This window comes from Perognathus longimembris, chromosome 16 (assembly GCF_023159225.1).
Source record: "Perognathus longimembris pacificus isolate PPM17 chromosome 16, ASM2315922v1, whole genome shotgun sequence".
Lineage (NCBI taxonomy): Eukaryota > Metazoa > Chordata > Mammalia > Rodentia > Heteromyidae > Perognathus > Perognathus longimembris.
The window spans coordinates 36,126,037-36,153,670 of NC_063176.1; the positions used below are offsets into that span (position 1 = coordinate 36,126,037).

Sequence of the window (27,634 nt, forward strand, 5' to 3'; positions counted from 1 at the left end):
TAACACATGTGTGAAAGTGTTCCAGAGTATAAATTGTTACACATGTAATAGTGAGACTAATTATAAATTACTTCTGGATAGAAATTGTCTCATAATGAATCCTGGGTAGTAGGTAGTCAATAAATATTTCTTGAATAAATACTTTCAGTCCTTGGTAATTGAGTAAATAAAACTTTTTTCAACAGAATTAAATTGAAGGTCCTTGAAGTTATTCAACATACTGTTTGTGTCCCTAATAATACAACTCTTTATTTTGATGTCAGTCAAAAGATAGAGGAATGTGAAGAGAGGAGCCTTAACTAATCCACTGATCTGGTTCGCTGAGGACCACTATCTGTGAAAGTACCAATCAACCAGAAAAGCCAGGTAGTATAGCTTTGAAGCCCTGCACTCAGGAGGCTGAGACAGTAGGATCAACTTCAAGGCCTGCCTAGACTACATAGTGAGATCCTGTCTCACAAAATCAAAGTAAAACAAAAAAACACAAATAGAGTAGAATAAACGCTGTGGTACAGAAATGAAAAGTTTTGTTTTTGTTTTTAGAAATGAAAAGTTTTATGACCCCTTTCCCTTGAAATTACAAAGTTATAAGCAAAAATATTATTTAATATTTAAGCCACAAAACTTACATCAAACGAAGGACTTCCTCACACTGGACTGTGGCTAAAGTAGTTTATTAAATTAAGTATGTAATTTGCAAATGGTCTCATAAGAAAAGTGAAAAGCAAACTTATAAACTGTTTTAATAAAAAGTACAGAGTTAACAGCAAAATTACAATTTCTTTATAGTACAAATAAAACATTTTGTTTCTGATACACTGTGAAAATGTTACAATATATTCTCCAACTAACAGCTGCAATGTTGTACTTGAATGAAAAGTCTCATGGTTAATTCTATAGTTTATTAACAACACATTCATCATTTGGACCATAAAAGTCAATTACTGAACTTTAAGGAACATAATAAACTTTGTTGTGGGACAACATGAAGTTCTAAATGGCTCTTCAACACATAGGTATGTTCTACTAGCCTTGTCTCTCCAATTCAAGAGGCATTAAGTAATACTGTAAACTTCAATTACATTTAAAAAAGAAGCACCATTAACAAATATTCTACAGAAACTTATTTTACTTTTAAACCACACTGGTTTGGGCCACACAAACATTTAAATCTGTTTTCTTTACATGTAAATAAAAATAAGCAATATTTAACCACTAGACAGAAACATTATCAAACTTCACCTCATTGCGCAATGGGAAAGCACTTAGAGAAAGCACTTGGAAAAAAACAGCACACATTATTTTTGTTTGTATACATTTTCTTAATTGAGAGCAGTTAAAACATTGTCAGAGCAATTTCCTGAGTTTCAAAAGTTTCCAATTTCCAGCTCAGAAATAACTAATTTTGTCATTATACATGTCTTCTTTCTAAGCATACAAAACACTTGAACTTTAAAAGAAAAAGACTAAAACAAAAGACAGGAAACCATCCAAAGAATTGTGAGCTTTTCTTCTAAAAAAAAATGTTATAACACACTAAACACGTTAGATATGAGTCACAATTTTATTCTATGTACTATATTTAAAGGCCATAGAATTGCAAACAGCATAGAAGTACTAATAAACACAAGAAACTTCCAACAGGACAAGAACGCAGAGATCTGTGAACAGCTGATAAATGTCAGAGGGCTGGCTTCCATTTTGCACAGGCACAGGAGGCGGGCTGACTGGAAACACACTGGGTGTGCATGGTCCACCGCACAGCCTGCTGCTTCCCACACTCATTCTTTCCCTTTGGTGGATGCTAAGTGGGTATAACTGTTACTAAAATATTCTCAACTACACACACTGTTGTATTTTAAATATGTTTTAAAATACTAATCAACTGAGTCATAGATTTGAATAAGCAGGCCAATACATAAGAACTCGGACAATCTCCAAACTATCTTTTATCTTTGACATACAAGATATAGAAATCAACAAAATGGAAAGTTTTGATAATCCCTACACTATCTTTACCTCTGACATAAAGGATTTAGAAATAGACAAGTGGGGGAAGGGATTATGAATTTTCCTTTCTCAATTATATGTTGCTTAAACACACTAGATAGGACAGGAGACAGTTTAAAGAAATATATATATATATATGCTCAAACTTCACTTGTATATTTTTAAATAATAATTAAGAAATATTAAGCTAAGTATGGTGGCCTGTCAGGAGGCTGAGGTACAAGGACTGTAGTTCAAGGTCAGCCTGGCCTATAAAATGAGAATGTATCATTAAAAAACAAAACAATAACAAAAACTTCCTTATTTATAAAACTAAGGCATAAAATTAATGTTGAAACAGTATAAAACTGACCTTCTTTCATTTGATTTGATCACAGAACACCACACTACTTCTTTTGACTGTTTCCAAATTAGTCATAATTAGGGCTGGGGATATAGCCTAGTGGCAAGAGTGCCTGCCTCGGATACACGAGGCCCTAGGTTCGATTCCCCAGCACCACATATACAGAAAACGGCCAGACGCGGCGCTGTGGCTCAAGTGGCGGAGTGCTAGCCTTGAGCGGGAAGAAGCCAGGGACAGTGCTCAGGCCCTGAGTCCAAGGCCCAGGACTGGCCAAAAAAAAAAATAAAATAAAATATAAAAAAAAAACCAAATTAGTCATAATTAAAATAATGAAATAAGATGGGCACTGGTGGCTCACACCTGTAATCAAGAGGCTAAGACCTGAGGATTGAGGTTAGAAGCCAGTCTACACAGCTAAGTCCATAAAACTCTTATCTCTAATTCAACACCAAAAAGGCTGCAAGTGGACCTGTAGCTCAAGTGGTAGAGCCCTAGCCTTGTGCAAAAAAAACTCAAGGACAGTGCCCAGATCCTGAGTTCAAGCTCCAGGACTGGCACAAAAAAAAAAAAAAAAAAAAAGAAAATAGAAAAAAGAACTAAATATACCTAAAGGTGATTTTTTAAAACCCGATGAGAAAATATATAATAAAAAATGAGCATGCATCTGCATACCCTGCAATACTAAATTCTAGGGCTTAGTGTTCTCATCTCTTAATTCATACTAATCTATACATAACAATAGTTTTATGTCATTAACAATTATAACTTTGTTGTAAGTTATTGAAAAAATGCTTTATTTTTAATGTATGTAACACTTCTAAGCATTAAAGTGTTTATACTGGTATTTTAAAACAAATTATTACAAACAATGTGGACATTAATTCAGCATGTCACTAATCATTTCTAAATAATAAAACATTTTTGTGGAAATAAAATTCACTAATAAAGCTCTCCTTTTAAAAGCATGCATCCATAGTACATAAAAGCCTGGTTTTGAGTTTATTTTCATTAAAATGTTTACTCTTTTGGGAAACTAGACAATATTTCAGGATTCTTTCAATACCGTTCAGTCCTATCATTCCTGATCCAAATAATTTTTGTTTTTTAAAAAACTCACTATTTGTTTATATATGGTGAAAATATTCTATATATTCAAAGCAAAATTTAACCATTCTGAGAAAATTATACTTCATTCCATTAAACTTATGTAAAGGTAATTATCATGCTAACCAAACATCAGAAGTTAATGAAGCTTTTCTTTCAGAATGTTGGCTCTTTTTCAATGATGATTCATTTTATGATTATACTGAAAATGTTTTCTGATTTTTGTTTTAATAGGATGTTGACTTAATCCAGCTTAGAAATTATGTGTGTAAAATGTAAAATTTAGCGCTGTCTGATATGCCACTTATAAGACAGTTTTTTAGAAAAAGTTCTATCAGGAAGCAACATGCAGCAGAGAACGAGGCAGTTCTCCTTTTCTGAAAACATTTCTACCTATGGAAGAAGTAAGACTGCAAGATAATCTCAGACCCAACTTTCCTCACAAAAAATACACACAGAGACCAGAACAGAGCTAAGAGACCACGATCACACACAAAGCAGAAGGAAGTGCATCAGAATGTCTTCCTTTCTCCAAAATATGACAAAGTAAACAGTGTATGCTTGGCCTGGAAAGTTTAAAAAGTATTCAAGTGTTTTTGTTAAATCCCTTTCTTCCTTACTACTACTGCTTTTTTAATGTCAGCCTTGGAAGGTGTGGACCAGGCATGTGACCCTAAAACATCGCAAACCATGTTAGCCCTCACAGAAACCTTTACTAGTATTAAATGTGGAACAATTAATACAAATTTAGTATTTTCTCTATGAATAAGAACAAGCGTACTTCATATTTTAAAACTGTAGCTGATAATTTTCTTAGACATTTTGTGATCAATAAAAATTCTCTTTATTTAGTGTCTAACAAGTAACATTTGGCAATTGATTCAGTAAAAAATTAAACTTCTCTTGAATTTTGAAAAACATTTCTGTTTTATAACTGGACATTATCCTTAGTAAGACACACGTTTAGAGCAGAATTGACTCAATTACTGCAAATAAGACTACTATAACCTACAAACCTTCATACTTCTAAGTCAAGAACGTTTTTACTTTAGCATGACTTTCAAGCACCCTGGTTTTATTTCAGAGAACCTGCAGAAATGAGAGAAGAGATATTTTAAAGATAAAATTTCCAAGCGATATAAGAAATACATCTTGTAATCAATTCAAATTGTCTATACTTAAAATGACATTTACCATCAATGTTCCTTTGTTAATATCCAAGACCAATATCTGTTTATGCTCCTTTTAATCTATTGTCAATATGCATATAGTTTAAGACTCAGTGTTACTCCTAAGTCATTAATTGACACAAGTTATAATTTTAAAAAACCTCTCAACTCTAAATTTGACCTTTCTAAGAATGTACTGTACAGATAAGTTTGACTGCATTACATTTCTGTGCATCAAGAAAACACCAAGGGGGCTGGGGATATGGCCTAGTGGCAAGAGTACCTGCCTCATATACATGAGGCCCTGGGTTCGATTCCCCAGCACCACATATACAGAAAATGGCCAGAAGTGGCGCTGTGGCTCAAGTGGCAGAGTGCTAGCCTTGAGCAAAAAGAAGTCAGGGACAGTGCTCAGGCCCTGAGTCCAAGGCCCAGGACTGGCCAAAAAAAAAAAAAGAAAACACCAAGGGGGGCTGGGGATATGGCCTAGTGGCAAGAGTGCTTGCCTCGTATACATGAGGCCCTGGGTTCGATTCCTCAGCACCACATACACAGAAAATGGCCAGAAGTGGCGCTGTGGCTCAAGTGGCAGAGTGCTAGCCTTGAGCAAAAAAGAAGCCAGGGACAGTGCTCAGGCCCCTGAGTTCACGGCCTAGGACTGGCCAAAAAAAAAGAAAAGAAAAGAAAACACCAAGGGGCTGGAAATATGGCCTAGTGGCAAGAGTGCTTGTCTTGTATATATGAAGCCCTGGGTTCGATTCCCCAGCACCACAGATATAGAAAGCGGCCAGAAGTGGCACTGTGACTGAAGTGGCACAGTGCTAGCCTTGAGCAAAAAGGGACAGTGCTCAGGCCCTGAGTCCAAGATCCAGGACTGGCAAAAAAAAAAAAAAAAAAAAACAAGAAGAAACCTTCAATACAGTGATAAATTCATGTGGCCATGCAAGGCATGCAAATCCCTCAGTGTAAAAATTTAAATAACATTAGTCACTAAAATAGATCACCAATCTCATCATAATAAAGTTTTCATCTATTCCTTTTGCAAGAATAACTCTGAAACTCTCCCCTTCATGCTCAGAATTAATGCTAACTACTGTTTTCTTTAATGTAATCATGAAACATTTCCTTACATGGCATAAACCCAACATGTTATGCTAACTGAAATTTGAAGGCTTAAGCATTCATATCTTCAGGGACTCTATCTAGTGAACCTTTAACCCCAGAATTTTCCTTGTCACTTTCTATTATTAAATAATGATCACAATGGAAAAGGACATTATTGTATGTCTGTCAGCAGACATTGTTAATGGTATTTAACTTATAAAGACATATAAAACTCACCTAACTGGAGCACTTCTGCTCAAGTTTAAATAATAATCTAAATTACATCTGCACTTAAGCAGAAGTCTCAATTCCATCAAGACCTCATTAATACATTTTTCTTTCAAAACTAGCAAATATTTAACTATCAAATATGTAATGTACTTTCTTAATTGCATATTTAATTTTGTTAGAATTTTAAAGTTATGAAACCATTTTATTAATTATTAACAATGTACATTTTCTTTCCTATCTCACTAGGAAACAAATCTAGCAAAACAAGTTATATTTTAAGCATTAATCTGTGACTGAAATCAGATGGTTCAATTTAGTCAACTAAAATAGTTAACAAATCGTTTTAATCCTACTGTTACTGTTTACTTAATTGTATCAAATGGCAACTGACATTAGACACCAGAAACATACTCACCTAAAACTATGGCTTGTGAGGTATTTAATGACAGCTGGTTTGATGCGAGCAACTCCTCCCTGGCTGTGGTTTCCTCTCCCCGTGATCACAGAAAGGTAGGGCTTACCACCGTTCTGCTTAAATTCTGTCCACAACAGGAATTGGAACAACTAAAGTCATTTCTTACATTCTCAACAGAAAACAGACCTTAAGTGCATTGTACTTATAAACTGATTTGTTGAATTGAAACCCCTTTGTATAAGTACTTGATAACAATTTTTTAAACACCTTAACTACTCACACACACACACATTAAATAGTTTTCATGGTGACTCAGGGATCAGTTACCTATTTCTTATTATTGGCTATGTAGTGGCTACACAGTGGGCCAGGTGTGGTATGCATGCCTGTCATCCTAGCTATGAGGGAGGTAGAGGCTGGAGGATCTCAGCAGAGGCTAGCTCTGGACAAAAAGCACAAGACTGTCTCCTGGAAAAGAACTCAAAGTAAAAGGCTCAATCAAGTGTGATTTCAGTGTCAAGAGTGTCTGCCCCACCAAGCACAAGGACTAATGATACAAAACAACAACAAAAAAATAGCCCTCTAGTAATTAATCTATTCATCTAAAGTCAGATAGAACTAGGTAGTGGCTCACACCTGTAATCCCAGAGCTAGGGGGACTAAGCTACAAGTATTGGAAATTTGAGACAGTAATGGTCTTATATAAGACCCTGTCTGAACAAACAAACAGACTTAACTGGGCCTTCTCTTGTGAGAAGGGAGATTTCATGCACCATAAGGCATTTTCTATAAAATGATCATTACAATAACAATTTTTTTCCTTTTTTTTTTTTTTTTTTTGGCGGACCTGGGCCTTGAAATCAAGGTTTGGGCTCTGTCCCTGAGCCTCTTTAAGCTCAAGGCCAGAGCTCTATCACATGAGCCACAGCGCCACTTCAGGCTTTTTCGGTTTATGGGGTACTGAGGAATCCAACCCAGGGATTCATGCATGCTAGGCAAGTGCTCTACTGCTGAGTCACATTCCCAGCCCTACAATAACAATCTTATTCATACCTAACAATTACTATACACACAGTCACTACTTCAAATGACTTGTATTTGTTAACTACAAATCTTCATAATACCCCTATTAATTAAATACCCAGAAGCTTGCTAGCTTTAGTCTGAAACACAGCTCTGCTACTCAATGGCTGTGTAACTATGGACGAATTTCTTAGCCTGAGAGATTGCAGCTCCTGCTTTGGATAGGACATTGGAAAAGCAAGTACATACATCTAGAAGTTAAGAAGAGCAGCAAGAGAGTAACAACAAGAAAAAAAACTGCCAAAAATAAAAAGCTGTTCTAATGAATTTAACATTTATTCCTCATTCATTAACAAGTGTGTGCTAATGTTATTTGATGATATTAGAGTTTGAACTGAGAGCCTCACACTTGCTCAGCTGGAGTTCTAGTTAATAAGCTGTGCCTCTAGCTTTGCTTTATTTGCTAGTTATTTTGGAGGTGGACTCTAGAGAACTTTTCTTTCTAGGCTGGCTTTGAACCACAAACCTCTGGAACTCACCTAAAATAACAGGTGTCACCTACCTGAAGGAACATCAACAACAACAATTAAAAAAAAAAAAAACCAGCAAGTTCAAGGCCAGTCTGGGCTATATAACAGGACTCTCTCAAAACAAACATACAAGCCAGGCACTAGTGGCACATGCCTGTCATCCTAGCTACTCAGGGGGCTGAGATCTGAGGATCATGGTTCAAAGCCAGCCTGGGAAGGAAAGTCCATGAGACTCTTATTCCCAATTAACCACCAGAAAACTAGAAGTGGTGCTGTGGCTCAAGTGGTAGAGCGCTAGCTTTCAGCTGAAAAGGTCAGAGACAATGCCCAGGGCCAGAATTCAAGCCCCATGACTGACCAAAAACAAATAAGCAAAAAACAACAACAAAAAACCCACAAACCAAAATCCCTTAAATCTATGACTCAAGTACAATGCCATTCACCCCCATCACTCCTTCACTGTGTCTTCTTTCCACCCCGAGTCTAGAACACCATTTACTCCACCTTCTAAGAGTTTGATTAGCTGTTCTGAGACTTGTTGAATAGATTTGTGTGTATGCTCACGATTATAGGCTATTCCTGCTGTTTATCATCATTGAAGGAACTGATTAAGCACATTCCAGACTCTTTATTATTTCAACTACAATGTTTAGTGTCTATCTCAAAAAGCTCTTTAAAAACCACATTATCATACCACCTTATTATGCAACTAACACTAGATCCTTAATATCATTAGTTTGTAAAAATGTCCCCAATTATCTAACAAAAAGAAAAGGTTTACACAGAAGTTTGTTTGAATCAAGGTTTTAAAAAAATCATTGTGTTGAGCTGATGAATTTCTTAGGTAGCTTTTAATTTATAAGTTTTTAATTTGTTGTTTGTTTATGTGGTACTGAGGAATCAAACCGAGGGCTTCATGCATAAGAGGCAAGCCATATTCCTAACTTAAGTTTTTAATTTGAAAGTCCCTCTGGAAAAGAACATCTGAATATTTCTTTGTAATTTATTAGAAAAAACAAGGTCATTTATCCTAGACTTTCAGTCTGGCTTTTGTCAGATATATCCCTATGGTGTGGCTTAACGTGTTCTTCGGTCCCCTGTGAACGTCCATTGTATAACAGTCAGGCCTACAGGCTTGGAAGTAATAACACTTCGTAGGTAGTAGTATGGATTTCAATTAAAAGGAACATAAAGGAAAAATGGGTCTAGTCTTCTATTCATTCCCAATTTTGACGATTTGCTTTATATTATGACTAGAAACTTCAGTACAGAGCCGCAGTTTCCCCTAAAAACATTCCTATTCAACAATACTACCACCTGGTGGTAACTGGCAACAACTACAGGCTACCATGGGGGGCAGCACATACAAGATAGGCTTTGGCTTCCAGAAAACATTAGCACCTTGGATCTGAATGTTATCTTAGGCAGGTTATTTAAAGAGTTTAAGATAAAATTCCCACAGCATAATGCTCCACATTTTAAAAATGTACAGTTCAGTGGGTTTTAGCATATTTACAATGTTATTCAACCAATAATACTAATTCCATAACACACACTCATGTCAAAAAGAAATTCTAAGCTGGTGCTGGTGGCTCACACCTGTAATCCTTGCTATTCAGAAGCCTGAGTTCTAAGGATCAAAGTTCAAAGCCAGCTGAGGAAGAAATGTCTCTGAGACTATTATCTCCAATTAACCAGCAAGAAGCCAGCAATGGAGGTCTGGCTAAAGTTACAGAGTACCAGTCTTGAAAGAAAAAGCCAAGCAAGAGCACAAGGTCTTGAGTTCAAGTCCCACTACCAGCACAAAGAAAAAGAAAGAAGAAAGGAGAAAGAATAAGGAAGAAGAAGAAAACAATCGAATTATATTGTTTTCAAGAAAACATGTAACTGGAGATCTTTATTGTTAAGTAACATAAGCCAAGCTCAAAAAGTCAAACATTATGTTTTCACTCCTATGTGGAGTCTAGACCTAAAAGATGATAACTTAATACCAATAAAGGGAGGGGTAAAAGAGGGCACTAGATGAGTGAAGAGTATCAAAGTAGTCACATATCTATTTATGAAGATAACATAATGAAACCCACCAAATACTGTTGGAAAAGGTAGAGAAAGAAAAGGGGAAATATAACAGGGAGTATGAATCTGCTCCAAGTATATGTATGCAAGTATACAATAATCACAACAAAACATGTATGACTCATGTATGCTAAGAAAAAAAAAGAAAGGGAAAGAAGGAAAAAAGGTTTAGGGAGAAATACAAAAGAAATGCAACAAGAAACAGAGATGATAAAATGTCATTACTAATTATTTGAAGCTCCTGGCACGTATTTATTATTCTGGAGCCTGTTCAATTTTTTTTTTTTTTGGCCAGTCCTGGGCCTTGGACTCAGGGCCTGAGACTGTCCCTGGCTTCTCTTTGCTCAAGGCTAGCACTCTGCCACTTGAGCCACAGCGCCACTTCTGGCCATTTTCTGTATATGTGGTGCTGGGGAATCGAACCTAGGGCCTCATGTATACGAGGCAAGCACTCTTGCCACTAGGCCATATCCCCAGCCCCCTGTTCAACATTGTAGAATGTTTCATAATAGATTATTTTCAGCCTTATATATCAATTCTACTTAATTGTAAGTGATATTTACTAAATTGATAAACCTATATAAAGTATAATATAAAACAGTCAAAGATCTACAGAAATCAACCAAACCAATGAAGCTATCAGTGACAGCTCAGCCACGAGGTAAACAGCAGGAGACTGGCATCTCACAATAAAACGCAAAGGAAGACAAAGTCAAGTCAAATATTTACTAAGACTGAAAGGAGAGGATTTCTAGTGTTAAGAATTTGAGGTAACTAAAAAGAATTGAACTTCCCTAGGAAGTACTATCATGTGATGATGAAAAGAAATAAGATGCCAACCCAATGAGACACAGTGTATGTGAAATGCATGACTTCCTCAGAAGCCCTGGGAAGAGGCAGAATATATAAGGCAGATGGGGGCCTTTCCTATTGACCCACAAAGACAAGACAGAAATAAAGAGAAAAAAGGAACACTGCCACACTAAGGACGCTTAGAAATCCAACCTTTTGTGTCAATTTTCAAAAACTCTATCACCTTGCTTGTGCATTTTATTAAACATCTATTGAGCAAAGAAACATTCAGCTGGGCATGGTGTTACATGTCTGTAATCCCAGCACTTTGGAGGCTGAGGCAAGAGGATTGGGAATTCAAAGTTAACCTTGGCTATATCACAAGACTACCTCAAAAAAAAAAAAAAAGCAGAGATATATAATACTCACAAAAAGTCCAATTTATAACCCTCAGAAGATTCTCAGATTACACAGTACCTTCTCCTTAATACAGCAAAGGAAGACAAACAAAGCAAAGAAGAAAACATTAGTGGTGGTATGAAGAATGACTACTGTAAATGTCTACAGATGGCACCGATAGCCTCAGACCCTCCTGATTTTGCAAGCATAACAACGCTGCAAATAGAAAGCACGTCACCAGCACAGTCCTACCTTCAGTCTTCCGCTGTAAAACTGTCGTCAAGTGTTCTATGGCTTCATCCACATGCAGCCCATGGAGGTCTAAAACATTTTGTGGCAGCAGCGAGGCATTGACTTTCTCAAAGATCTCCACAGCAGCAAGGTGATTAGCTTCTCTCATCTTCTGCTCATGAAGACTACCCTTTAACCATAAACAAAGCACCAGGGACACTTTTCACACTTGCTCTTAGATGATCCACACACGAATCGTACCCTCAACGCAAAAGGAAGAACATTATATCTAAAATCTGAATGCAGTAAGGCAAAAGATAAGAATGCACCAACACTGAGATGAGTTTTGGTGAATAGTGTAGTTCTGAAAGTACTGAGCCACTGTTCCACATTAGTTTCTGAACCAAAAATCATAAAAGGAAACTAAACTGAACACTACCTATGTCAAGAAAGAAGCCACTGGCTTATGGCTGGATGAACAAGGTGGACCCTTTCAGCATCTCCCAGTGACTTCCTCGGCCACCGAAGGGCTTTAAAGGCCACACTAGTGGGAGACATTTGTCTGATGAAGCTCAACAAAGTAAGCCATGTGGAACCACCAACATAAACAGTAAATCAAGGAAGTTTCTTACCTTCTCATGAAAAATGAGCACAAGTAGCAATTTTGTTTCCCTGAAAAATATCAAGGTTATTTTTGTTGTCCAACTATAAAATCAATCAAGTAGCTGGGTACGGCATCTCATGTCTACAATCTTAGCTACACAGAAGGCTGAGAGATCTGAGGATCATGGTTCAAAGCCAGCCCAGGAAGGAAAGCCTATAGGACTCTTATCTCCAATTAGCCATCAAAAGGCTGAAAGTGGAGCTGTGGTTCAATAGAGCACTAGTCTTAAGCACAAAAGCCCAGGGACAGTGTGTAGGCCTGAGTTTGAGCCCCAGTACCAACACAAAAGAAAAAAAGATATTACTAAATTTTCAAGCGTGACAAAAAATAATGCAACATCTATAATTCCACAGTAAGACAACCATTTTGCTTTTCTTTTTCCAGAAAACTTGTATAAGTGCTACTGAATGACAGAATGTATTTTTATATATCTAAATGTCTTCTTTATTCTTTTATTGTTATTACAAAGGTGATGTACAGACGGGTTGCCGTTACATAAGTCAGGTAATGAGTACATTTCTTTTTGGACAATGTCACCCCTTCCCTTGCTCTCTCCCAGTTTTTCCCTCCCATCCACACCCACAAATTATGTAGTTCATTTTCCACATAGTGTCCAGTGAGACAGAACGTAATTTTAAAAGAAAATGTGGACTGCAAGAAAAACTAGCAATCCATGCAAAGCATCAATGCAAAACAGCAGGCACTAAGCACTCAAAGGCGATGGAATCCCCACAATAGTCAATTACTGCATAGGGCCAGTGGCACTGCTTCAGGATGAGTGGGAGATCATGGCCTACGGACAAGTCAGACAAAGGGTTCTGCACTTACCTGCTGGGCATAGAAGGTAGCAACATTTTTCTTCCCCATGCGGTAAGCTTCCTTGGCCTTGCTGTAGCATTCTGTCCTCTTCTGCTGGTGTAGGAAGGCCTCAGCCCGGTAGTCATCATACTCCGGGTACTCAAAGTCCTGGAAAGATGGCTCGCCCGGGGTATCTTCAGTCTCCTTTGACTTCTTTCCCTGTAAAATGTTATACAATAAGTAATACCCACAGAAAGTTTGAAAACTTACATGCCTGATCTGCAGAAAGTGCTTATAAAAATTGAGCTCTCACATGTTTCATCTTTTGTTTTCCTCAAAATAGAGCCTGTCAAGCTACAAGCCAAGCAATAATGAACTATATTCACCTCATTGTGTCATTAATTTTCATGTGTCTTTAACTATGCTAACCTGAGAAGATATTAAGGTATTCACTAAAATTACCCAAATGGAATTAGGTTACAAAATCAAGCAAAAGGATAGACTATAAAATAGTCAAGACTAAGACTCTAACCCCAGCTACTTGGATGTGGTGATCAGGAAGATCATGGTTTGAAACCAATGTATTAATAAAACAGAATTTTAAACATTCATTCCTTGAAAATAAACAAACCAGAGGCAGCACCACTGGCTCACGCCTGTAATCCTAACTACTCGGGAGGCTAAGATCTGAGGATCATGGTTTGAAGCCAGCCAGAGCAGGAAAGTTTGTGAGACTTATCTCCAATAAACTACTTTTAAAAGCTGGAAGTGGCATTGTGGCTGAAGTGGTAAAGCAGTAGTACTGATCACAAAGAGGTTCAGGGACAGCACCCAGGCCATGAGTTCAAGTCCTAGGACCAACGAAACAAAGGAAGGGGAGGGAAGGGGAGGGGAGAAAGAAGGGAGGGAGGGAGGGAGGGAGGGGAGAAGAGGGAGGGAGGGAGGGAGGGAGGGAGGGAGGGAGGGAGGGAGGGAATGAATAGACAAACCAAAATGTTACTGGCACCATGATTTACATGGTAAATTTACCTAGTTTCTTAGTGTCCTAGGATAGCAGAAAAAATTCTGCTCACAAATCCTTAATGAGTTTTATCAAATCTTTGTGACATATGCCCATATTTTGTAAAAGCAGGACTAAGAATAATCTCCAAAATAACTTTAAAGTTTATGTTTTGGCCAAGGATGGCGTAATTTAGAGATGCTTCTTCTTGGATTACATTTGCCAATCACCTCCCACTGTGAGCAAGCACATCTAGTCCCCAGAACCTCCCCCGCTCCAGGATGAATCCCAGGCACAGCATGTGATCAGGACAGAGAAGAAGTCATCTTGCTTCCCTGTTGGGCCTCAGATCATCATGTAGACTCCTTGCAACCCACAATATATTGTCCATTCAATACCATGTTTCCAGATAACTAAAAGCTCAGTATCATCACTTGGCTCCTGCTCCAAGCACAGCACTAGTCAGTCACCTGTCAAACTATCCAAATCCTCTACAGAAACTAAGTGATGGTGAAAAATACAAAGGGAAAGGGCCAGGATGGTAGTATATGGCTAGGCTATAATCACAGCACTAGGGAGGGTGAGAACCAAGGATGTAAGAGTTCAAGGGCAGCCTGAGCTACAGAAAAACCCTGTCTAAAAAACAAAGAGAGAGAAAAAAGAAAGGAAGAGAGGGAGGGAAAACATATTTTATTCCTAAGTAGTCTTACAAAAGAAGAATAGTCAGGAACCAGTGGTTCACACCTATAATCTGAGGTAGTCAGGAGGCTGAGATCTGAGAATCATAGTTCAAAGCCAGCCCATGCAGAGAATCTTTGAGACTATTTCTAATCAAACAGCAAAAAGCCAGAACTGGAGGCATGGCTTAAGGGGTAAAGCTACCAGACATGAGTAAAAAGGCAGAGTGAGAGGCCCAGAATTCAAGTGTCATTCAAGTACTCGCATAAAAAGTAACTAATTAACCAATTTATTAAAATAAAAAATTTTGTAAAAGCCTAATGCTGATAAAATACACTCAATTATATTTCTATGCACAGCTACAGTAAACAATGCAAAATTAAAATTAAGAAAATAATTTCAATGTAAAATGCTGCAATCACTTTGGAAAATAATTTGACACTTTCTCAAAATATTCTCAAAATATTTCTACCTATATATTTAGACTTCAAGACCATATGGGGAAAAAACACATAGCAGGATCAGGGCTGGGAATATGGCCTAGTGGTAAAGTGCTCGCCTCTTATACATGAAGCCCTGGGTTCGATTCCTCAGCACTACATATATAGAAAAAGCCAGAAGTGGCACAAGTGGTAGAGTGCTAGCCTTGAGCAAAAAGAAGCCAGGGACAGTGCTCAGGCCCTGAGTTCAAGCCCCATGACTGGCATAAAAGCAAAACAAGCAACAATAAATAAATAAACAAACATATAGCAATATAAATAAATAAATCACATTACTATTCAATTAGCCTTCATACTTAGTATATTACACTGCAGAGTCTACACAGAAGTTGCAGAAATTGAATATTTGTCATGTATGCTGACATTAAAATCATAATCAGCTATAAAACCATTACTTGGAGTGCAAAAGATAATCTAAACCAAACATAATAATGGTCATTCAATTTCCAACCTAATCAAAGCAATCATTAAATTACATTCCTTGAACTACTTGTATTTTTATTTACAATTTATTGAAGCAGGAAAACAACTAACTCCTACCTTTTTCTCTTTCGACTTCTGTGCAGGGTGAGAAGTAGCATTCTCATTTTGGTGACCAAACTCTTGAGCTACCACTGTTTTCACAGGGTCTCCTTCAAGAACACAGTTTAGAAACTGCACTGTGTGTTCTAATGAATAGCTGCACAAAGTTGAAGTACAAATACAATGTCAATAAGTGAAAACAAAAGATATATAGAGACATTAGCAAAAGTAATCATCAAACAGAATTTAGAAAACTAGCTTACTTTAAGTCTTCCACTTGATATTAAATGCTCATTGTGTATCTCACGGATTCAAGAATGTTCTGAGTGTAAATAATAACAGGCTTTCCAAAACTAATTTTGTTAAGTAAATACAGAGCTGGGAGTTGTGGTGCATGCCCCAAACCCCAGCACTTGGGAGACTAAAGCAGTACCAGCCTGTACTACAAAGTGAGACTCATCTCAAAAGAAGGAAGGAAGGATGGATGGCAGAGAGAAGGGAATGGGAAAAGACTAATCAATGGGTATTAAGTTAGTTAGATATGAGGAAGAAAGCTATCCCATATAAGTGCCCATGTATGGGGGCCTGTGCCTGTAATCTCAGTACTCAGAAGGCTGAGGCAGTGAGGCAAGAGGATAACAGACAGGTATCAAACCAGTCTGGGCTTAGTGAGACCTGGTTTAAAAACAAGCAAAAGTATACATTATTCAAAGAAAAGCATGTCTAATACATCAAACACACTATTCAGCTGGGCAGGGTGGTACAGACTTTGACAGCCTGAGACAAGAGGATCTCAAGTTCTAGGCCAGCCTGGTCTACACAGCAACTTCCAGGCCAGCAAAGGCTAGAAAGCAAGTCCATATGTCAAAAAAAAAGCAATATTTAAAACAATATGGTGGCAAATCAGGACCCCCCACAAAAGTTATTTTTATATTAGTGAATTAATCTTGATAATCACTTAGAAAAATAATGAAGGGAAACCTATAACTTCACTTTAAGTCTCTACTTCATGTACACATATCAAAAAATGCTAGATCTATTTGCAATTTGTACTTATGAAAGAAAGTAGGTGCTGGTGGCTCATGCCTATAATACTAGCTACTCAGGAGGTTGAGATTTGAGGGTCCTGGTTTGAAACCAAGCCGGGTAGGAAAGGCCCTGAGACTCTTATCACCAGTTAACCACAAAAAAGCCAGAAGTGTAACTATTGCTCAAGTGTTAGTGTTAGCCCTGAGCACAAAAATTCAGAGACCACTAGTGCCCAGCTCCTGAGTTCAAGCCCCAGGACCTGCACAGAAAGGAAAGAAGGAAAGAAGGAAAGAAGAAAGGAAGGAAGGAAGGAAGGAAGGAAGGAAGGAAGGAAGGATGGGAGGGAGGAAGGGAGGGAGAAAGAAAAAGAAGAGAGGAGAAAGAAGAGGAAGAAAGAGGAGGAGGAAGAGGAAGAAGGAGGAGGAGGAAGGAAGAAAAAGGAGGAAGAGGAGGGAAGAGGAGGAGAAGGAGGAGGTTATAATATTGGGATAATACAAAATAAGACTAAAACTAAAGACATAAAACTCAAAAGCAATGAGGACAAGATTGTTTAATAAAACACATGAAAAACACATTAAAATATGTATGAAAATGAAGCAGTGGTGCTCACTGGATACTATGTTGAAAATGAACTGTACAACTTGTGGATGGGATGAGAGGGAAAACTGGGACAGAGAGAGGGAAGGGGTGACAATGACCAAAAAGAAATGTACTCTGCTCGACTTATGTAACTATAACCCCTCTGTACAACATCTTTATAACAATTAAGCAATCAAATATATGTATGTGTGAAGCCGGGTACTGGTCGCTCACGCCTGTAATACTAGTAAACTACTCAGGAGGCTGAGATCTGAATATCATGTTCAAAGCTAGCCCAGGCAGGAAAGTCCAGGAGACTCTTATCTCCAATTGACCATCAGAACTGGAAGTGACATTCAAAGTGGTAGAGCACTAGCCCTGAGCAAAAAAAAGAGCTCAAGGACAGTGCCTAGGACCAGAGTTCAAGCCCACAACTGACCAAAAATAAATAAATAAATAAATAGATAGATAGATAGATAAAATTTTATATATATATATATATATATATATATATATATATATGGATTGAGGGATGGTGTGGCTCCTATGGCACAAGTGACATAGCACCTGACTAGCAAGTGCAAATTAAATCCCCAATACCACCACCAAAAAAAAGAAAGAAAAAAAAAAAGCAATCAATGTGAATATACCAAGTAAGAGATCAGCATCATAGCAGGAAAATAACTGCAATTTATCTTAACAAAGACACAAAGACTACTATGCATGATATCCAAAGATCCCTCAAATCTAGGAAGAGAGAGAACCAAAAGAAAAATTGGTAAAAATGAACAAATGATAGGGGAAACAAAATTAAAGCTTAACATTTATCAGAAAAACAAAAAATTTAAATAAAATAGTTTTCTCATCAGACTGGTAAAAAAATTAATTTCTAATATCCAGGGAGGTTACACTCTCCATGCATATACTAGAAAGAGATTTATTAAAGGAAATCTTGCACTATTAAAGTTTTCATATATAAACCAGCTATTGAGCTTTTAGTGATGGTCCTAGATCGTATTCATCCATGTACCAAGCATGTTCACGTTATTATGACTGCCAATCTTTCTAACAGTTTTAAAGTCCACAAAAAGAGGAGAGTTTAAATAAATCATGGTACTTTCCTACTATTTTAGAAAAAAAATAAGACCAGATCACTATATATAGATAGGCAAAGAAACTACAAAATCAGTACATAAAAAGCAACTTTTTAAATAAAACACATACATGAAAATCAAGCACACATATACACATTGGCACATATATGAAACATTAAAAAGAATTATGAGTTGTCAGAAACTGCTCACTTTCTGTATTATGTATATCACATTATGTTTATCAGAAAAATATCTTGGCATGTCCCACCAGCTATATCAGAATAGAAACTACAGTCAATCCTTCCACTTCCAGCACTCACTTGTGATCCTTGAAAATGTCCACTAGGAAATTTTGGTTAATGGCTGGAAATATTTTAAAGAGCTGCTTCTCCTTTAGCTTAGTGGCACAATCCTTTTCAAACATAAGTGTCTCCCTTTTCTACAACAAAAACATAAAAAGCACCTTTAACATGAAACATAAAACAATGCTGAACAAAAGCTGGTTATTTTGTTGCAAAAAGACTAACATTTTATAAGACATTACAGATTCTTCACTAGTTAAAAGGCTGAAGTTAGTAGTATAAGTATTTGTGTACTACTTATATCCATGTTTTGCCAAGTATACAGAGCTGCTCATAAATGTACACCTATGCACAATCACACATATACACACGTGCGTGTGTGTATATAAACATATACACACATACCTACATACAACTAATACATCTGATCACAATATGTAAAAAGAACAGAAGATAAATATCTATAGATCGTCTGCATACTGCATAAGAACACTGTGGTTAACGAGAGGCACACATAAAATGCACCGTACATGTGTAGCAGGCTGTACTATCTAGGATTATCAAAGTACTGTGTCATCCTCACACAACAAAATTGCCTAACAAGGCATTTGTTAGAACACTACTCATGCCACAAAATCCTGTACATTTGCCAAAAGTGGACCACAAATTTAGTTCTGAGTCCCTCAGTGAACAAAGCAAAGGAGAAACAAAGGTTTTCAGTGTCCATAAAATAAAAACAAACCAGTGGCTCAGGAAAAGTACTGAGATCTGAGAGAAACGTCTCCCACGGCCCTCATGAAATAGCCACTCTATGCTGCTACAAACATCATCAAAAACACATTCTCAACAGGCAGAACCCACAATGTAAAAAGAAGGTGCAAATTCAGGTGGATAGGAAATCTTAGAATGCATCGTTTTTTAAGTTGTTTTAAATTTTCTTAATTGTACAAAGAAGTTTTAATTCAATGTGTCAATTATTTTATGAGTTTCTTCACAGATAAATTTAGTCTAAAATAACTGTCAGAATTCTTCTTTTTCACAATCGTTCTTGAAAACCTCCACACCAGTTAGGAATGGTGACGCAAATTTGTAATCCTAGAACTTAGCAGGCTAAACAGTCATGTGCCAGGGCTCACACATGTAACCATAGATACTCAGAAGGCTGAGATCTGAGGGTCGAAGCCATCCCAGACAGGAAATCTGTGACATTCTTATCTCCAGTAAACCAGCAAAAAACTGAAAGTAGAGCTGTGGCTCAAGTGGTAGAGCACTAGCCTTGAACAAGAAAAGCTCAGGGAGAGCGCCTAGGCTCTGAGTTCAAGGCTCAGGACCAGCATGACCTTATAATTTTGCAATTAATTATACTACTCACGCACTATATGTAAGTTTGTTTCATATTATTTGCTTAAAAAGATATACAAGGTGTATTTTTCCATTGAGTACAAAGACTGAAGAGAAAACATCAAGTAATTTTCTTTCCAGCACCCTGAGGAATCTGAGGGTGGCAGGCACAGTTGTGCCAGATGGCATGCAGTACTGGTAGGAAGCTCTCCCCAGAGCTGTGGGGTCTGGGCTCCCAGCAAAAGCACAGCCTCCCCAGTCTGCCTTACACAAGGTCCCTGAGGCTGCACTTCAGAGCCCAGATCACGTAGCTAGACAACATGGCCTATAGAAGTATGGTGAGGTGTTGCACTCAAGCTCACTGGTGGAGATCATATCCACTGTACCATTTTCTGAACCAATCTGAGCTCTAGTGATAAGAGAACACAAAGAAATGTTGCTGGAGTCCATAAAACATGACTTTGGTTCTTCCCACAAGCTTAAGGAGAATATAAACCTGTGTCTGTTAGAATCCAAGGCTTAGGTTAGGGTTAGCTTGGCCTCAATAAGAAGCAAAAGATGGCTGCCACGGGGCTGGGGATATGGCCTAGTGGCAAGAGTGCCTGCCTCGGATACACGAGGCCCTAGGTTCGATTCCCCAGCACCACATATACAGAAAACGGCCAGAACCAGCGCTGTGGCTCAAGCGGCAGAGTGCTAGCCTTGAGCAGGAAGAAGCCAGGGACAGTGCTCAGGCCCTGAGTCCAAGGCCCAGGACTGGCAAAAAAAAAAAAAAAAAAAAAAAAAACAAAAGATGGCTGCCATGCCTGGCATGGGTGGCTCACGCCTGTAATCCTAGCTACTCAGGAGGCTGAGGTTTGAGGATTATAGTTCCAAGCCCAAGCATGAGCCATGGGAACCTAGTCTGTTTTGATTTAATTTGATTCCTTTAATTCTGTCAGAATTTAAAAGAAAACAAGAAAAAAAAGGTTTACAAAGAAATGGAAAATAAATCAAATTCACTTATGGCTTAAAATAATTATATGTTGAAATAAGAAACAAAAGTAAGCCAGGCTCATGCCTATAACCCTAGCTACTCAGGAGGCTACGATCTGAGGATCGTGGTTTAAAGCCAACTGGGGCAGGAAGTCCATGAGACTCTTTTCTCCAACTAACCACCAGAAAACCAGAAGTGGCACAGTGGTTCAAAGTGGTAGAGCAATAGCCTTGAGCAAAAAAGAACTCAGGACCAGTATCCAGGCCCTGAATTCAAGCCCGATGACGAATAAAAAATAAAAAAGAAAGAAAAGTAAATAAAGCTCAAAGTAAGGTTTCTATTTGAACTTTAATTGGAAAGTTAAAAAAGGAAGACTATGGGCTGGGATGTAGCTCAGTGGCAAAGCGCTTGCCTAGCAAGTGCAACGTCCTGGGTTCAATCCCCAGTACCAAACAAGAAAAGACAAAAAATTAAAAAAGAAAAGAAAGACTATTTCCTTTTAAATTCAAATTCTTAAATTTCTGAAATTTTCTCCAAAAATTGCTTCAGAGATGGGTATATACTTATAACAAAATAGATACTTAGCAGTAACTTATGTACGAAATTATAGTTAAATAAAGATCCTTTCATTTTTTTCTAGAAGTAAAAAATTAAAGGTAAATGTAAAAAGTAAAGAATTTTGCAGATTAATTGCAAAATGAAACCTAGAAGCAAAATCCCCAGCTTCAGATATTAAAAACATTTTTCAGTGTTGACATTAACTTCAACCAGTTTAAATCTGAAGTCCAGACTAGAAAACAAAGAAGTAATAAAAATCACCAAGTAAACAACACACAATCAGCTAGAGTCAGAGACAAGAGTTTAATTATCTTAGTAACTCATACCAAATCATGCTTTTCTTGTAAAGCGATTTCTTCTGACATTATTTCTCGGAGTGAGACTTTTTTAGTTTGAGTATTCCAATGATCCAGTAAGGGTAGCGTTTCAGGGACTGCTAAAGTTTTCAGTAATTTTTTTCCAGTTCTCTGAGATGATTTTTGTTCAGGACTTTCAGTATGTCCAACCACAGCAGGATCTACAAGAGCAATATAAACATTGTCACATCATCATTAATTAATGTACAAATTAAACATTATTCACTGTTACATCTACTGTACAGAGGTAAAAGAAATACAACTTTTTAACTTCCATTTGCAAATGCAACTCTGAAATTTCAATACACTTACATAACTGTACACAAGAAATGATGTATAGGGGCTGGGGATATGGCCTAGTGGCAAAGAGTGCTTGCCTTGTATACATGAAGCCCTGGGTTCAATTCCCCAGCACCACATATACAGAAAATGGCCAGAAGTGGCGCTGTGGCTCAAGTGGCAGAGTGCTAGCCTTGAGCAAAAAGAAGCCAGGGACAGTGCTCAGGCCCTGAGTCCAAGGCCCAGGACTGGCAAAAAAAAAAAAAAAAAAGAAATGATGTATAAATATAGCCAGTATTTCAAATAAGCAATGATATAGATATAAGTATAAATCAACTGAAAGCTTCCTATTTTTTATATCAAATAGATATAAAAATGGCATCATGTATTTAGGGCTGGGGATATAGCCTAGTGGCAAGGGTGCCTGCCTCGGATACATGAGGCCCTAGGTTCGATTCCCCAGCACCACATATACAGAAAACGGCCAGAAGCGGCGCTGTGGCTCAAGTGGCAGAGTGCTAGCCTTGAGCAGGAAGAAGCCAGGGACAGTGCTCAGGCCCTGAGTCCAAGGCCCAGGACTGGCCAAAAAAAAAAAAAAATGGCATCATGTATTTAGGACACTGGTAGACAGAGAAGTTATAGCCAGTGGAAACAAGCCATTAGTACCCTTCTGCTCTCCTTTGTCTGCTCTGTCTGGCTATTCCAAAGACTAACGAGGCCAGTATTTTAGTAAATCTATTACTCACTGGAGGCACACAAATACTGAGTAAGTGACATTTAAAATAAGGAATTAAGCCAGTGGCTTACCCTTGTAATCCTGTAGTCCATAAACCTATGGCTTACACCTGTAATCAGGAAGCCTCAATCTGAGGATTGAGCTTCAAAGTCAGTCAGGGAAGACAAACCCAAAAGAATATTATCACCAATTAACCAGCAAAACCTGGAAGTGGAGGTGTGGTTCAAGCAGTATCAGCCTTGAGTGGAAAGCCTAGCAAGAGTGCAAGGCCCTGAGTTCAAGCCCCAGTACACACACACGTACACACACGTGTACACACACACACACACACACACACACACCCTAAAGGTGTGGTTCCAGTGGAAAGTTTCAATCATGAATTAAAAAAAGCTGAGCAAGAACATAAGGCCTGAACAAACACACACACACACACACACACACACACACGGACACACTAAGTTCTGACATCAAGACATTATGTTACTAGTAAAAAGATATGCTTTACCTTGCACAAACTTGCCACAAGATACCTCCTCTTGTCTTTGTCGCTCCTAAACAAATATGTAAAGCAGGAGATGGCAAAGGAGGGGATGACGGTAAACAGGTTACAAGGATGCACTGTTTTACTGTACATTATTGTTTCTTTTTGTATAAATATAAGCTAGTCTTACTAAATCTAAGTAAAACAGTAAAATTAGATAAATGAAGTTATAAAGCAGTGCTACATTTATATTTGTGTATTTTTCTACTTATAGAGCTCTTGTGCTGGATTTTTTTAAATTTATTTGAAATTTAATCAGTATTACAGTCTTTTGGAGAATAAAAAACTTACTACTTTTTCCTTAAAAATCAAATATATCATCACATTGAGATTCATGACTAATTATATAACTTGAACTATCTAGAACTATCTCAAATACTGAAAAGAGAAAAACAACTGATAATCTGTGAGAATTGGTAAATGAGCATTCACTCTCAAGTCAAAACTCAGAACTCTTTCATAATGACCTGGTGGATTTTACTACAAATAAAGGTGACAAAGCAAAGGGGCTCTTCATATAAAGAAGCCTACCAACCATTACAGATTCTTTCCATTTCTCATGAATCACTTTAGCCAGATTGAGATCTATATGAACCACACAATCCTCAACTGTTAGAGACCCTTGTGAAGGGGAGAAAAAGAAAAGAAAAGATAATCATTACTCATTATACTTTTACAGAAAATATAGTCAACTAGCATACATATAAAAGTAGTCTGTGTTATTAATTACTAGCTTACATTTCTAATTACTAAACCTCTTGGACTATTTCTGTATTATATTCCATTGTTATCATACTTCTTGGTATAATATACAAAATTTCATAATAAATCTATTGAAGTTATTCATTACCCTTAGTCTCAATACATTTCATAGATTCATTTTCATTGATTAAGATTTTTCAGAAAGCATATTCTGAAAAGTTAATTCTTCCCTTACATATATCTGCCTGACATGTATCAGAGGACTAAAAGATTATATGTGCAAGTAAAAATGAGGCAAATAAAAAAATCAGTATATACAAGATGGATACAAGTCTCTATATAAAATATTTCTTCAAATTACTTTTAAAATCCTCTGCCAGGTACTGGTGGCTCACGCCTGTGATCCTAGCTAATCAGGAGGTTGAGATCTGAGGACCACGGCTCAAAGCCCAGGCAAGAAAGTCCATGAGAGTCTTATCTCCAATTAACCACCCCAAAAAAACTAGAAGTGAATCTGTGGTTCAACTGGTAGAGCACAAAAGTCAGGCCAGATCCTGAGTTCAAGCCCAAGGACAGGCACAAAAAAAAAATCCTCTAAAAATATTTTTTGTGAAATCCCCCAACACTATTACGTTTCAATTAATGTATGAAATGTTATTGAAACAGAAACCTCTGTGTTCTATTCAACCAAAAAACAAACATATAGGTAATTTACTTTTTCCTTACCTGAATCAATACCAACTGGGCCAAATAGTTCATTGAGTTGAAAAGCCAGTTCAGGGGGTAAAGCCAATTCCAAACAGTCAATGGTCAAAGATTTGGCTGTCACTGGCATGGGATTCAATATGTCACTTTTGTTTTCGTCACTAACTCCAGCTGTCATAGTTCCTGCCACTAAAACTTTCTCCATTTCCTGCTCATCTTCATTCAAAACTTCCTCTGTGCTTGCAAATTTGACACAATCTTTTGGAAGATTTTCATTTTTCTTCATTTCCAAAGAGTCAGTAACATAAACTTCATCATTTAATTCAAGATCAGTTGTACCTGTTATAGAGTTTACGATATCTGCCAAGTTTAAAGAATACATACTGTCTCCAGACCCCGTGGCCACTGTATTATTCTGGATTTCATTCATATCTTTAGGGGCAGTGGACTTTGGAGTGGCTGGAAGAGACTGCTTAAAGCTATATAAACCTGGAAGTCCTGCCTGACTATTAGGAAGCACCCCATTACTTCTCTTCCTATCTACAGCATTAGGAAATATGCTTGCTAGGAAGCCAGAGTTCTCAGGAGTTATAGCTCCTGCTGGCTCTGAGTTTCCATTTTCTGCATCACAGGTGGTCTGGGGGTTAGGTTTAGGGATACCAATTACTGGACTAAACTCTGGCACAGAAGAATTAGAGTCTTCTAAAGTTCCTCTTTGGCTAATAATCTCCTTCAAATTCAAACCCAGAGAAAAAGGCCCAACTTGTGATTCTTCATATGATTTTTGGAAATTCTCAGATTCGGTATCCTCACATAATTTCGTTTCAGAATCCAACAAAAGGCTGGTGGCCCAAATAATATCTTTATTACACCTCTCATACAAGTCTTTCAGGGCTTCTAATGAAACAGAGCCAAATAGTTTACAAAGAATATTCAGATTTTCAGATTCATCAGCACTGGTAAGCTCACTTTCTTCAACGAATGTACTTTTATCATACATTACCCTATAGGGAATTGCTTCTTGAACATTTGATTTTGTGTTAATATTGAAAGTTTTTGGTTTAAAGCCATCTAATCTTCCTGCTAATACTCGGACCGAATCTGAAACACTGACTTTATTCTTCTCTATTTTCCACAAGAGAGCAAAATCATGTGGTTCAGTCTGAGTAGACACGCCTACTTCTATTCCAGGGACTCTTTTAGGCATTGCCCCTAGAAATTCAGCTGAAGTCTGTGGTCCTACTGCTCTAGGAATAGTTGCTGCGGCACTGGTAAAAGTAAGAGGCAGTGTGTGCTGCCCCTGGATCTTTTTACTTAGACAAGATTGATTGTCATGGGCCACTTCACTGGGTAGCATTTCAGAACTTTGTAGAGCAGGACTACCCAATGTTTTCAGTTCTTCAGGGCTTGTTTCCCAACAAGCCTCACGTGTTCTGTATAAGGATATTTCATTCATATTGTCATTAGTTCCAAATTCTAGGATAGGTTCACTTAAACCAGCCTTTGATATTCTTGATCTGGGCTCTCTTTGAGCTAAAGAAACAGATGAAGGCCAGTCGCTCACAATACCAAATGAGTTGTTTTCAGTATTTGTGTAAGAATCATATTGACAGCTATTGAGAAATTCTGAGGGATCATCACACTGGGACTTCCTGCTGTCCTCTACAATTTCCTGTGGAGATCCTTGTTGGATATGATCTGCATTCATACACACATTGGTATCTAATACTCTGTGTGACTGAGGGCGATTATACTTTTTGTCAGTCTGTATAGATGAGGCTTTTTCAGTTTTCCGATTCCTTTTTGTCCTCTGACCAATTGTCTTATCAATAGGCCAGTCACCAACAAAATTTGATAGCTCATGTTTTGGAAGCTTTTCCGAAGCTGGTTTGTTTTTTTGTTTCCCATTGGGTTTTTTCTTTACTGTTGTTCTTTCTTCTAATATCTCACTAGGTGAAGGTTTTTCATTTTGAACAGGTACAGTATTTGCAAAATCAGTGTCTTCTTGACTATTTTCCCCACAGCAAATACTCAGTGATACTCTATCTAGAGGACTATGTGCATCAGTTTTAGCTTTTTCAGATTTCAGTTCTACTTGTTCTTCTTCACTTTTGTCTGTTGCTTGAATTTTGCTTTCAGAGTTAGGAAAATACATATGTGAGGCTTCCTGGATGAAAGCAGTCTGAGTGATATGATTCATACCACTTATTTCTTTTCTGCCTTTGTTTACATCTGCATTAGGGAGATATGTAATATTCTCAGGTAACACATTTTCTTTGGCCACTTCAAGATTATCCTCTACAGTTAATTCTAAGTGTTTCAAAGATGAGGATAAAACATTTTCTTCTTTTTCAGAGGTAACATCTTCATTGTCTCTTGGGCTGTAAGATGTTTTTAAAAGTTATAAGGAAGTCTTTTATTATTTTCATTAATATTATGTTTAAAGAAGCAGCACTCAACTGCAAGATAGCAATTGTTCTAATTTTTTTTCTTTTTTTTTCCTGTTTTTTGTCAGTCATGGGGCTTGAACTCTGGGCCTGGGCACTATCCCTGAGCTCCTCAGCTCAAGGCTAGCGCTCTACTATTTGGGCCACAGTGCCACTTCTAGCTTTCTGGTGGTTAATTGGAAATAACGAATCTCACAGACTTTCCTGCCTGGGCTGGCTTTGAACCGTGGTCCTCAAATCTCAGCCTCCTGAGTAGCTAGGATTACAAGCATGAGCTACCAGTGCCTAGCTTGTTCTAAAACTTTCTAAATAACAATAAAATTATAAAAGGCAGAACCAGTATAATAGATTACATACCTGTAATCTAGGAGAGAGGTTTGTGAATTCCAAGCTAGTTTAG

At 37.6% G+C, this 27,634-nt stretch overlaps 1 protein-coding gene across 11 annotated transcripts in view; it reads right to left on the minus strand.

Annotated features, from left to right (window-relative positions):
- Window positions 1-718: 718 nt before the first annotated feature.
- The window catches only part of N4bp2 (NEDD4 binding protein 2), a 65,513-nt gene continuing 38,597 nt past the window's right edge, over window positions 719-27,634 (minus strand). For 10 of the 11 annotated variants that reach the window (XM_048363937.1, XM_048363938.1, XM_048363946.1 and 7 more), the window contains 10 exons: window positions 24,809-27,168; window positions 23,916-24,001; window positions 23,345-23,390; window positions 21,795-21,985; window positions 18,612-18,730; window positions 15,608-15,746; window positions 12,920-13,108; window positions 11,449-11,617; window positions 6,377-6,500; window positions 4,474-4,546 (listed from right to left, as the gene is read on the minus strand). In XM_048363937.1, coding sequence (XP_048219894.1) covers window positions 4,501-4,546; window positions 6,377-6,500; window positions 11,449-11,617; window positions 12,920-13,108; window positions 15,608-15,746; window positions 18,612-18,730; window positions 21,795-21,985; window positions 23,345-23,390; window positions 23,916-24,001; window positions 24,809-27,168 — 3,469 coding nt within the window. In that variant the 3' untranslated portion in view covers window positions 4,474-4,500. Of the gene's footprint in view, window positions 1,514-4,473; window positions 4,547-6,376; window positions 6,501-11,448; window positions 11,618-12,919; window positions 13,109-15,607; window positions 15,747-18,611; window positions 18,731-21,794; window positions 21,986-23,344; window positions 23,391-23,915; window positions 24,002-24,808; window positions 27,169-27,634 lie in introns of those variants that run through there. The other variant, XM_048363935.1, reaches the window with a different exon arrangement.